The 12098-nt window shown below is 39.4% G+C and overlaps 2 protein-coding genes across 2 annotated transcripts in view; both read left to right on the top strand.

Annotated features, from left to right (window-relative positions):
- Positions 1-6896, top strand: part of PCBD2 (pterin-4 alpha-carbinolamine dehydratase/dimerization cofactor of hepatocyte nuclear factor 1 alpha (TCF1) 2) — a 43079-nt gene extending 36183 nt beyond the window's left edge. Inside the window, exons 3-4 of the mRNA XM_012651350.1 lie at positions 5057-5137; positions 6647-6896. Coding sequence (XP_012506804.1) covers positions 5057-5137; positions 6647-6742 — 177 coding nt within the window. The 3' untranslated portion in view covers positions 6743-6896. The remainder of the gene's footprint in view (positions 1-5056; positions 5138-6646) is intronic.
- Positions 6897-9369: 2473 nt separating this feature from the next.
- CATSPER3 (cation channel, sperm associated 3) overlaps positions 9370-12098 on the top strand; it is a 40323-nt gene continuing 37594 nt past the window's right edge. The window contains exon 1 of the mRNA XM_012651302.1: positions 9370-9383. Coding sequence (XP_012506756.1) covers positions 9370-9383 — 14 coding nt within the window. The remainder of the gene's footprint in view (positions 9384-12098) is intronic.

Here is a 12098-nt window from a genome sequence, read left to right as displayed (position 1 = left end):
AGCGATCCCCTCACCTCCGCCTCCCAAAGTGCTAGGATTATAGGTATGAGCCATTGCACCCGGCCAATGTTGTCAGTGTGATTTTTACTTTTTGAAATTGTATTTTCTATATGGGCTATTTAATATGTGTTTAATTTCTGTGTTCAATGGATACTTTAAAACAGGGGTCCCCAACCTATGGTGAGTTGTATGATTATTTCATTATATATTACAGTGTAAGAATAATAGAAATAAAGTGCACAATAAATGTAATGTGCTTGAATCATCCCAAAACCATTCCCCCTTTCCCAGGTCCATGGAAAAATTGTCTTCTATGAAAACAGTCCCTGGTGCCAAAAAGGTTGGGGATCACTGCTTTAAAAGGTATATTCTCAGTTTTCAGAGTTTAAAATATAGCAATTAGGTCTATTTTTTTTTTTTTTTGAGACAGAGTCTCACTCTGTTGCCTGGGCTAGAGTGCCATGGCATCAGCCTAGCTCACAGCAACCTCAAACTCCTGGGCTCAGGCCATCCTCCTGCCTCAGCCTCCCAAGCAGCTGCGACTACAGGCACGCGGCACCATGCCCAGCTAATTTTTTTTTTTAGTTGTCCAGCCAATTTCTTTCTATTTTTTCAGTAAAGACGGGGTGTCGCTCTTGCTCAGGCTGGTCTCGAACTCCTGAGCTCTAACGATCCGCCCATCTTGGCCTCCCAGAGTGCTAGGATTGCAGGCATGAGCCACCACGCCCGGCCTTAGGTCTACCTTTTAAATTATGTATTTAAGTAGTCCATATCTTTTGTTTGCTTAGTCTGTCATGGGTTAAGAGGTGTGAATTAAAGTCTCCAATTATAAATGTCTCTTTCTATTTGTTCTATATTTACTATAGTTTCTGCCTGATTAATTTTGATGCTATGTTATTTGTAGTGTAGGTATTCATAATTACTCAATCTTCATTGTGGATGTACTTTATAAATGCAAGTTATCCTTCTTCATAACTTTTAATGTTTTGCCCTAAATCAGTGTAATATTTCTTTTTGAAAATTTGCATTTGCCTATGTGCTTTTATTTTCAGTGGTTGAGTTTGGTTTGTGATCCAACGTACAAGTTTTTTCTTTTTTGGTTGGTTGGATTCAGCCTCTTTACATTTATTAATTAGACATATATCTTTGGTCTTATAAAATATGACAGAACCAATAGACATTTTTCTCCCTTATTTTAAATCATGATATGGATTGTGTTTTCTTTGCTTCATTTTAATTATGTTTTTCTTTACTTAATTGACGAGTGTTTATATTTTTATTTTGGTTCTTGTGAATGCTATTATGCCTATAATTTTAAATAGCAGATTTAGTCTTCTATTTCTTTAGGTAGCATTTGTAGTCTCTCCACTAAGCAGTGCCAACATAATACCTCTACTTTCTCCTACTTTTCTTTCACTATTTTAGTTTATGTTATTTTTTAGATCTAGTGCTTATATTTTATACTTTTAAATATACTTAGGTCTCTAACACTTGATCTTGCAGCTTTCGCAGATTTTGTTTACTTTCTTCTACCTTCCCCATTTCTTGCCCTTTCTCTTTCAGCCCCTTTAGTCGTCTATAACATTTGCATTCCATTCGGAAACTGTAATCTCCGCTGTTGTTTCACAGACATTCCTAGAGCTGAACGAATTTATTGCTCACCACCAACACCTTTGATACAGATTCTCTGTTCATCTCTTAGTTACTTACAGTTCATCCTTTAGTGGCTTCCTCAGCAAGGATGAGTGGGAATTATTTCCTGAGTTATTACATTTCTAAAATGCCTGTCTGTTGCATTTATTTTTTGAACAAAGGTTTAGCTGGGTATAAAATTCTTTGTTTTCACTTTCATTTCCTCGAGTCTTTGTAGGCATTGCTCCCTCTGACTTCTAATGTTGAATGTTGGTGTGTGGAAATTTGAAGTCAGCAAATTCTTTTAGTCCTTATAGGTGAATTGATCTTTTTGATTAGATGCCAAAAGGATTTTTTAATCTTCCAAGTTCATGAACTTTACTAGGACATATAGACATGGTTGCATTCTTACAATTTAGTGATTTAAATCTTTTATTTCTAGAAATTTTTCTTAAATTTTATCTCCAATTTTTTTCTGTTTCATTTTTTGTTCTATTAAGTGACGATTATCTTTATGTTAGGTCTCCTTTGTTTGCTGGGTACATTTATTATTTTCTAATTTTTCTAAACTCTTGTTGATTTCTACTTCATTTTGCCCAGTTTCTTGGTTCTGTTCTCTAAGTCTTTTACTGGGTTGTTAGTGGTGTCTACTCTTCCTTGAACTGTTTCCAGCTTTCTATGATTGGAATGGCTTTAGAAAGCCTGTACTTTTAGCTAGCTCAAGGCCTTTAGATTCCAAGTGGAATCCTGGTAAGCAAAGAGCTAGGGCTGTAAAAAGAAACCTTTGAGAGAAGGGACAGATGCTTTTCACTGTCTGCTAAGTCAGCTGTCTGGTCAGATTCCTTTTTCATTGTATTCCAGATAATCAAAATTTCCCTTTGAAGTTTTGCTTTTTTCCTCTCTTATTCACTCTCTCATCTAAATTCCTTGCAATAGGTCTTTCGTTTTAACTTGAATGTGTATTGTTATGGATGTTTTTAATTTGTGGATTTATAAATAAATGTTTTGGGGATTATTTGGTTGTGTTTATGGAAGAAGGATTGTGGAATGCATTGTCTTTTTGCTCCCAGAGCAGATTGTGCTTTCTTTTCCTTAAGGAAGAATTGGGACCAAATCTTGTGTAAAGGGCTTTGTGGTATTTTATTAAATGCAAATATTATGTGACAGTTGAAGGGAACTAATGCAAAGCTGAGGAAAATACAAACTTGACAGTCTTGGGATGTGTCCCTTCTTATTTTTTAATTGTATGTGGATGTGGTAGATGCGTTTTCCTTGGTCAGTATGCCTCTTGGGCTGCGGGTGTGTCCCTTTCAAGTCTCATATGTGCTGGGATGGATTTTTCTACCGTGTTGACAGGATTGGTGGTCAGGGATTTGAGGAGCACTTCTGTGTTCAAGATGATTGCTTCTGTGGTCATCCACCTGATCCATTCGGCTCTTGGGGACAGTAAGGGGTTCTAGGCCTCCTTCACTCTGGACCTTTTAGAATGTCATGGTTCAAAGGAATCGTGGCCACACAGCTTAAGAACTTGGGCAGCGACTGTGCCCACATACTTTCTTTTTCATTAAGCTGTTTTCCCAAGTCAACGTGCAGCAGGATATTACTGCACAGTATATCACGTGTTTGTTTGCTGTTAACGTACGTATGTGAGTCTCTATTCATACAAATAGGAAAAGGAAAGGGCCATTCTTCTGGGAGACAGCAGTTAGATTCTCAAGCCTGTGGGAGAGCTTTCTGCCTCTCATTGAGTTTTATAAGGTTTATCTTGTATGGTTCAGGCAGAAGCAGAAGTGATGGTGGTATATTCTGTGCCAAACGTTGTGCTAAGTATCTTTGTATACTTTATTTCATTTTTAAATTAGAGTTATTACATGATTTTTGAATTATCCCCATTTTACTGATAAGAAAACTGAGGTACAGAGTTAATTCACATGATAATTGAGTGGTAGAATCAGGATTTGAATCCAGGACTTCTTAGCTCAAAAGGCCATTCCTTAAATGACTGTATTACTATCTATCAGTGACGATAATTAGTCTTGGTCCATCTTCCAGTGCTAAACAAGAATAAGGCATTATAGGCAGAGTGGAAATGCTCATTATGTATCATTTAATATAGGTCAACTGTGTGTTTGATTAATTAAAACAGACTTTCACATCTGATTTGTCCTCTCCCTTCACATAACGGGAAGGGCTGGGAGAGTGAATATTGTTTTTCTGTAGATAATTCCATACATGGTTAAATGGATTTTGCTTGAACTTTCTCTCTTTTCATAACAGGGAACACCTTCAGGCCTTAAATGTCAAAATGGAAATCTTTATCCCAAGTAAAATTGGCTCTGAGATAGGAACCATAATGGTAGAGAATTGTTTAAAATGGCATCTTCCATATTTCTTCCTGTTAACTAGGAAATGTGCCCTTATGTGATTCCATGATCCAAAAAACATAGCCCAACTCACGTCATATTGGTTTTTCTGGGTAGAGGTAATGAAGTGATGCATTTATTAATATATGTGTGGGTGTAGTGGGTACTGCCCTGTGAATTCCAGTGCCACTTTGTGACTAACGTGCCATCCATTCCCTTACGGTCTCACCAAGTACTTCTGCCTTCTGCACACAGTAGAGACAGACTCTCCTATTGTTTGCAATTACCCTCAAAACAATTTGAAAGCAAACAAAAAACTTTTTTTCCTTCTCCAGGCAAGTTTGCCTCTGGTTAACGAAATTATTTTTCACTTTCCCTATGGTATGAAAACAGAGCCCTCTAGGTCCACACTGAGGCCCGTGGCGGGGTTTGCAGCCCTCTTTCCCTTTCCCGGTTTGTCCTCTTCCCTGAGGTGGGCGCACTGTCACCGCAGGGGCAGTAGCAAGAAGACCCCAGCCTGGCAAGCCTGTCTTCTGTTTCACTCTAGACGCCAGCAGCCTTTCACTCGCTCCTGTCTGGCCCGGGCCGTGGGATGTGCTTTTGCTTAAGATGCTCTCAGGAGACCTTTGTCCGTAGACTCGTGGTTGATGCCCTAGTTAGCAGCCCAGTCACTAAAAACAAAAGGAACAGGGCTGTAAGAAAAGTGGCCCCTAAGATTTAGGGCCAGGTAGTGAGACCCAGGGCACTGGGTTGAAGGGAAATCATTCCCATGCTATTTTGGAGAGTCTCGTCCTGAGGACAATTAAACAGTCCAGACAGGTCACTGGGTGAGACCAATTTCCTGGTTTGTTTATTTGAGCCTGATTGTTTTTTGCCATCCAGCAACAGGTCACAGTCCTGCTCTGCTGCTACCCCAGGCCTGCAGGGAGCAATCCTTTCATATTTGATTTCTCCAGGCTTCCCTAAGGATCCCTGCACGTCTTTATCTGGTTGGATTGTTCTGGTATCTCTCTCAGGCAGAGGACAATATCAGTAATTGCTCTTGACTTCATCTTATACAGGCATTTGGCTTTATGTCCCGAGTTGCCCTACAAGCAGAGAAGATGAATCATCACCCAGAATGGTTCAATGTGTACAACAAGGTAATGAAATTGCCTTATTTTGGGATCACCTTAATTATGGAGTTTAAGAAACTTCTTTCTTCCTTGTCATCTTGTGCAGCTAAATGTCATTGTGCTTAAGAAAGTACTCCCTTATCCTTTCTTTCAGAATCTCTGTGTATTATTGCAAATTAGTAAGAAATTTTCAGGTCTGCTCTTAAGGATGGTGAATAAGCTTTTTATTTTCATGCTTGTCTTTTACTGAAATTAATATGAGAGTATTGGGCCAAATTAGGCTCCTGAATTAAACTTGAATATCAGCCATGCAGATACATTTTTTTTTTTTTTTTTGAGCAGAGTCTTACTCTGTTGCCCAGAGTAGAGTGCCGTGGCATCAGCCTAGCTCACAGCAACCTCACACTCCTGGGCTCAAGCGATCCTCCTACCTCAGCCTCCTGAGTAGCTGGGACTACGCATGCGCCATCATGCCTGGCTAATTTTTTCTATATAGATTGTTAGTTGTCCAAATAATTTCTTTCTATTTTTAGTAAAGACGAGGTCTCACTCTTGCTCAGGCTGGTCTCGAACTCCTGACCTTGAGCGATCCACCTGCCTTGGCCTCCCAGAGTGCTAGCAGGTACATTTTTTAATTTAAGTTAAATTATTGAAAAAAATGGTAGCAAATAAGATAATGTGGCCTTATTTATCTCATTGAATTAAATTTGCTCAAGAACTGTGCTTTAAATAATAACTGTTTATTAAATTCTGTATCCTGAGTGGGAACTGAACTTATTTATGACAAAGGACAGACTAAAAAGTTTTAAGGGTGCACAGTGAGAAGAAATGTCCCTCCAAAAGTGTCCTTGTCTTTATGATCATGCCATTTGGAATATCTTATGATCCAGATTTCTGTGAGGTTTTATTTTCTCATTGAAAGTCCTCTTTGAAAAAAGAGAGAATTTCATGATATTCTTGTGATTTATTGCAATAATTCAAAGCACACTGGTGCCAGGATAAACTTTTCTTTCCTAGTTGCCTCTCTTTGCCCATAATTTTGCTTTTGCTTTTAAATCAATTTGTCAAGAAGCAACAGTCCAGTCCTCACCCCCTCCCCGCTTCTCCAATTTGGAAATGTGCTTTTTTAACATTGCAACTAAGATATTACATTTGATAGCATGGTTTTTCTCAGTGGCCTGAAAATAGTCAGTGTAATTAAAGTAATGGGAGTTCAAATAGAACCTTGGTCTCTCTTTTTTTTTTTTCCCCAAGAAACAAGATTTGAGATTCTGGCAGCTGAATTGCCTCTTCCGTATCAGAGAACCTTTTTATCCCTGAGTAGCTGCTGAGCCTGGCCTGATGTAGACTGTGCCCCTGCAGTTTGCTGGGTTTTGGAAATGCTTTGCTTGTTCATAATGTAGTATTTTCTAAATCATTTAATCCCCCCAAATTCTCAAATGTGAATGTTGGATAATAGACTGATTTGTGAACCACCAAAGGAGAATACTATGAATTGCAGCTCAGGGTTTTAAAAACTATTTTCTCTTTTCTTAGGTCCAGATAACTCTTACCTCGCATGACTATGGTGGATTGACCAAAAAAGATGTGAAGTTGGCCAAGTTTATTGAAAAAGCAGCTGCTTCTGTGTGATTCTCCCCAAATGCATGTAAAATCTTACACACATCTTAGCTGCAGTGTATTGTGAAGGCAATTTGCTTAAACAAATTAAGTTGTAAATTTAGTTCACCTTTATATGTTACATTTTGTAAAATCAGTGCTTAAATACAAAATGATTTAAATGTGAGCCTGAGGTACTTTTCAGTATATCTAATTGCATGTATAAGATAAACCAACTCAGGTAATATTCAGAAAGAGAAATGGCATTCTGAAAGACTAGAAGTTGGGATGGGGCAATACTCACACATTTTATAATTTAGAAGTTCAAACAATTATGGTGACTTTACAAATGTATTGTCATAAGGTATTGGAGAATAGTTGTAAGGTGGAAAAAGAATTAGGAACTCTGCAGATAATGGGTTTTAACCTTGTATAACAATTCTTATGACACTAAAGTTGATTTGGATAGTAGCTGCTCTTACCACATAAGTCATCAGATTATAAAATCACAAAAATCAGATCAGCTATCTTGGTATGTTTTGTCTTTACTGTTTGGACAGGGAGTCAAAGGAAGAGGATGTCTCGTCCATTGTGTCCAGAAGGTGTGGCAATGCAAGGATTCACCGTCACAGTAACCAACTTGCTAGGTCATTATTTGACTTACTGAGTTAAGGAGGACCTAAGGGTCACTTTTTTTCATCATTTGCATGTTGTGACTGAAGGTCTGCAGTTACTGAAGCTAGAAGCTACTTGGGTATTATCCAATAATGAGCTCTACTTGCTCCAGATGACACTGACAGCCATAAAAGGTACCTTATTATTTAAAAGTTGCAATAACAATGTTCTTTGAAGGAACTCAGGAACGTACTTACTAATGAGACTGTGATACAGATTAAAAGAGCATATATATTTATCCAAGGAGCATGTGTTAGTCCCTTGAAACATCGTGGTAGTGAGATTTGACAGGGATCATCTTTGTAACCACCTCCCTTTAGAGGCCAGAAAAATCACTCCATGTTACAACAAGCCACCCTTCCCCTCCCCAGTTCACCCCCTCCCAAACCTGAGAAACCGAATGGGGACATGCCAGGGAGGCTGAGCTCTCTGAAGCTAGTTCCTGGCTGGTACTGTGGGCCAGAGAGAGGCAGATGTGGTCATTTGCCCTGCGGGCATGGAGCGTGCAGAGAGGGGAAGAGAAGGGAGAGCCGCTCAGGCTCTGTGGCTGCCGGGGATCCAGAGCTTCGCACTAGAACTTCTGTTTCTTAGAATTTTTTCAAAGGAAAAGGAAAAGCGATGTGTTTTTATTAACTCTTTCTTTTATTATAGATTGGAACTTTTATACATTTTATCACCAAAGGTTTTTAGTTCCATGCTTCAATTTTTTACATGAATTTTTTTAAACATGAAAAATTTTAAACATATTCAAAAGTAGAGTGAATAGTACATTGAACCCTTATATACTGATCACTCAGATACAACAGTTGCAAATATTTTGCCCCAGTTGCTTTGTGTAATGCCGTTTCCTCTTTCTTTGCTGAAGTATTTGAAAGCAAATCCCAGATAGCCTATCATTTGACCCTTACAACCTCTGTAAGTATCTCTAGAAAATATGATCATTTTCTTGTATAAACCACAATGTCGTTATCATACCTGACAAAATAGACCATGATTCCTTGGTGCCACCTATACTCAGACAAAATCAAATTGTCCTCAAGGTCAAGAATGTCTTTGGACAGGAATTAAGTTCTAATCAGGACCCATATGAAGTCCACTCGTTACCTCTGGTTGTTGTGTCTCTTTCTTCTCTCTGGACCTGGAGCAAGCTCCCCTCCCTTCCCCCTCTTTCCCCGTGTAATTGATTTATTGTCAAAACCGGGTCGGTTGTGTTGAAGAACATTCTACCTTCTGGATTGTTTGTTTGCTCCGTGATCGTGTTATTTAGGTTATTTCCCTGCACTCTGAATGGATCCCTTTCCCCTCTTTTAAACGTGAGTCTGAGAGGCTACATTTGATGGCTGTGTGAACACATGCCACATAGAGCACAGTGGAGAAGGCAGGATATAGCTCATAATTACGGTGGTGAAGACCTGAGAATACAGTTAGTTATCATCTACATGAGGATTTCACGTAAGGTTCATGTTAAGGGGTGTTGCATCTGCTGGAACTTAAAAACTTTGCTATAGAGAATCAAAGATCCCATATCAGAAGTCTATGGAAATACTCACTGTGGTAAATTCTGACAGAACGAATCCCCAGACTCGCTTTAAGTAACTCACATTTCAACTTAAAAGAGACATTGTCAAAGTTGGAGGCCCCCAAGTTCCCATCTGTTCCACATCTTTGCGTGATGACCGTGTTGCTCTAATGTGGTCAGCTTTGGTTTCCCTCCATTTTCATTTGAAATGATCACTGGAGTAGAGAGGAGTTTGATAGACATGACCTATGACCCCTTGCATGACCTCCACAGATAGAAAACCAGGGCCAGTATGTTTGACAGTGTCCTTTTCTAAAATGAAGTTAATGAAAATTCTGAAAATAATGGTTATTTTCTGACATTGATGAGATTTAGGAAATCTTTGGATAAATAGAGTAAGCATGGTTCTCTATGTCTTTGCTATAGACTAAAAGCAGCAGCATGGGTATTGTATTTGGACACAAGCATGACGCCATCAGTGTACTGAACTGTTGGACAGTGCACTGCTGGTGTTAGTGTGGAGCGGTCTGTGTACTTCTGATCCGGCATTCAAAAATGTACTCGGTGAACTTTGTAACTTTCAGTTTTGTAAAAGTTTCTGCGAAACATCAAGACCTGTAATAGGGTTTGGCTATAAGTGAGCTTTGTATTTCAGTGCTAGTTACTCGGGACTAGTAAAGGAACGACCCTGTCCAGAAGGCTTGAGTCACCAAGCCACCACGCTCGCTGACTGCTGACTTTCCCGCTGTCTGCAGCTGAGCACTGCTGCCCGAGTTAGGCAGAGTGCGAGCCGCTGCTCACAGAGGAGACTTTGGCTTCTCATCCCAGGGTGGCTGTCCTGCCCACCTGTCAATGGGACGATATAAATGATTTCAGTAGGCCCTGGATAAGCTTGTCACCTCTGATTGCCTGTTGCTTTCTACTCACTCAGCTGGAATTTCATTCTCAGACTAAATGTCTTCCTCAGTGACTTTAGAAGCAGCATTCGGCTGTGGTTGGCTGTGCTGATGTCGTGTGCTAAGAACAACTGGGCTTGGCCGGGCGCAGTGGCTCACGCCTGTAATCCTAGCACTCTGGGAGGCCGAGGCGGGTGGATTGTTTGAGCTCAGGATTTCGAAACCAGCCTGAGCAAGAGCGAGACCCCGTCTCTACTAAAAATAGAAAGAAATTACTTGGACAGCTAAAAATCTATATAGAAAAAATTAGCCGGGCATGGTGGTGCATGCCTGTAGTCCCAGCTACTTGGGAGGCTGAGGCAGTGGGATCGCTTGAGCCCAGGAGTTTGAGGTTGCTGTGAGCTAGGCTGATGCCATGGCACTCTAGCCCGGGCAACAGAGTGAGACTCTGTCTCAAAAAAAACAAAAAACAAAAAAAACTATGTTGAAAGTGCACATATGTTGGACTTTCAACCTGAGAATATGTTGGACTTAGAACAACAAACACCAGAACATACTCTAGTAAGATTATTGGACTTTAAAGGAAAGAGGGGGTGATGGAAACTAAGTGTCAAACTGTGGCTTATAAGGAAAAGAAAATGAATTGTCATCAGATTTTGCTATGATAATGCTTTATTCCAAAAGAAAATGGAATAATATATTTAAGATGCTTCAGCAAAGAAAATGTAAACCAAGAATTTTAAATCAGCAAAACTGACTTTCAAGTATAAAGGGCACAAACTGTCATCAACATTCAAAAACTTGGGGAATATTGTTCCCATGAGCCCTTGCTTAGGAATCTACTAAAGAGTAAGTTTCAGTCAACCAAAATGACTAGAGAAGAAGCATCAACATTAGGACTGGTGATGAGCATTACATATGTAGTTATTTGTAGGACTAATTCTAATTGCGATTTAACAGGGAGAGAATATAGCACATAATATTACTTTAAAAAAAAAAAAAAAGAACAGCAACAACAAACCCTGTGGAGAGGGAAGTATATGATTTCCAGAGTCACAACATTATATTATTTAAAATGTTCAGTTTTCAGTAACAACAAATCATGAGACATGCAAAGAAATGAGTGTATGGCTCATATACAAGAAGAAAAGCAATAAATGGAAACTGTCCTTGCGGAAGCCCATTTGTTGGAATTACATGACTAAAACTTTAAGACATGTATTATAGGCTGGATGTGGTGGCTCACACCTGTAATCCTAGCATTCTGGGAGGCCAAGGTGGAAGGATTGCTTGAGGCCAGGAGTTCAAGACCAGCCTGGGCAATAGCAACACCCTGTCTCTACAACAACAACAACAACAAAAGTTACTTGGGCATGGTGGCTCATCCCTATAGTCCTAGCTCCTTGGGAGGCTGAGCCAGGAGGATTGCTTGAGCTTGGGAGTTCGAGGCTGCAGTGAGCTGTGATCATGCCACTGCACTCTAGCCTGGGTGACAGTGTGAGACTCTGTCTTAAAACAAAACAGCTATTATAAATATGATCAAAGAACTAAAGAAAACCATATCTAAGAATGAAAGGAAAATATGAGAACATTGTCTCACCAGATAAAGAATATTAATAACAAGATATAAATGATTAAAAAGGGATACATCGAAGTTACATAGTTGAAAAGTACAATAATTGAAATGAAAACTTGACTAGAGGAACCCAAGAGCAGATTTGAGCTGGTAGAAGGGAGAATCAATAAACAGGTAAATAGTTCAGTTGAGATTCTCCAGTCTGAGGAACAGAAGAAAAAAGAATGAATAAAAATGAACAGAGATCTGTGAAACACCATCAAATACACAAACATGCATGTAATGTGAGTCCCAGAAAGAGATGAGAGCAAGGGCAGAAAGAATATGTGAAGAAACAATGGCCAGAAACTTCCCAAATTTGATGAAAGACATTGATCTGTACATCCAGGAAGATCAATGAACTACAAGTTGATGATCCACACCTATACACACCACAATCAAACTGTTGAAAGAGAATTTGAGAGCACTAACAGAGAAGTGACTCATCATAAAAGGAACCCTCAATAAGGTTAACAGCTGATTTCTTGCCAGAAATCATGACAGCTAGAAGGCAGTGCGATATCATATTCAAAGTGCTAAAAGAAAAAGACTATTAATCAAGAATTCTGCATCCAGAAAAACTAGCCTTCAACAATGAAAGAAGAGTGATGTAGGCAGTGGCTTGTGCCTGTAATCCTAGCACTGTGGGAGGCTGAGGCGGGTGGATCACTCAAGGTCAGGAGT

This window comes from Propithecus coquereli, unplaced genomic scaffold (assembly GCF_000956105.1).
Source record: "Propithecus coquereli isolate 6110/MARCELLA unplaced genomic scaffold, Pcoq_1.0 Scaffold353, whole genome shotgun sequence".
In the NCBI taxonomy this organism is placed as follows: domain Eukaryota; kingdom Metazoa; phylum Chordata; class Mammalia; order Primates; family Indriidae; genus Propithecus; species Propithecus coquereli.
The sequence above is the reverse complement of the archived record's forward strand: the minus strand, read 5'-3'. Positions and strand labels throughout refer to the sequence as shown.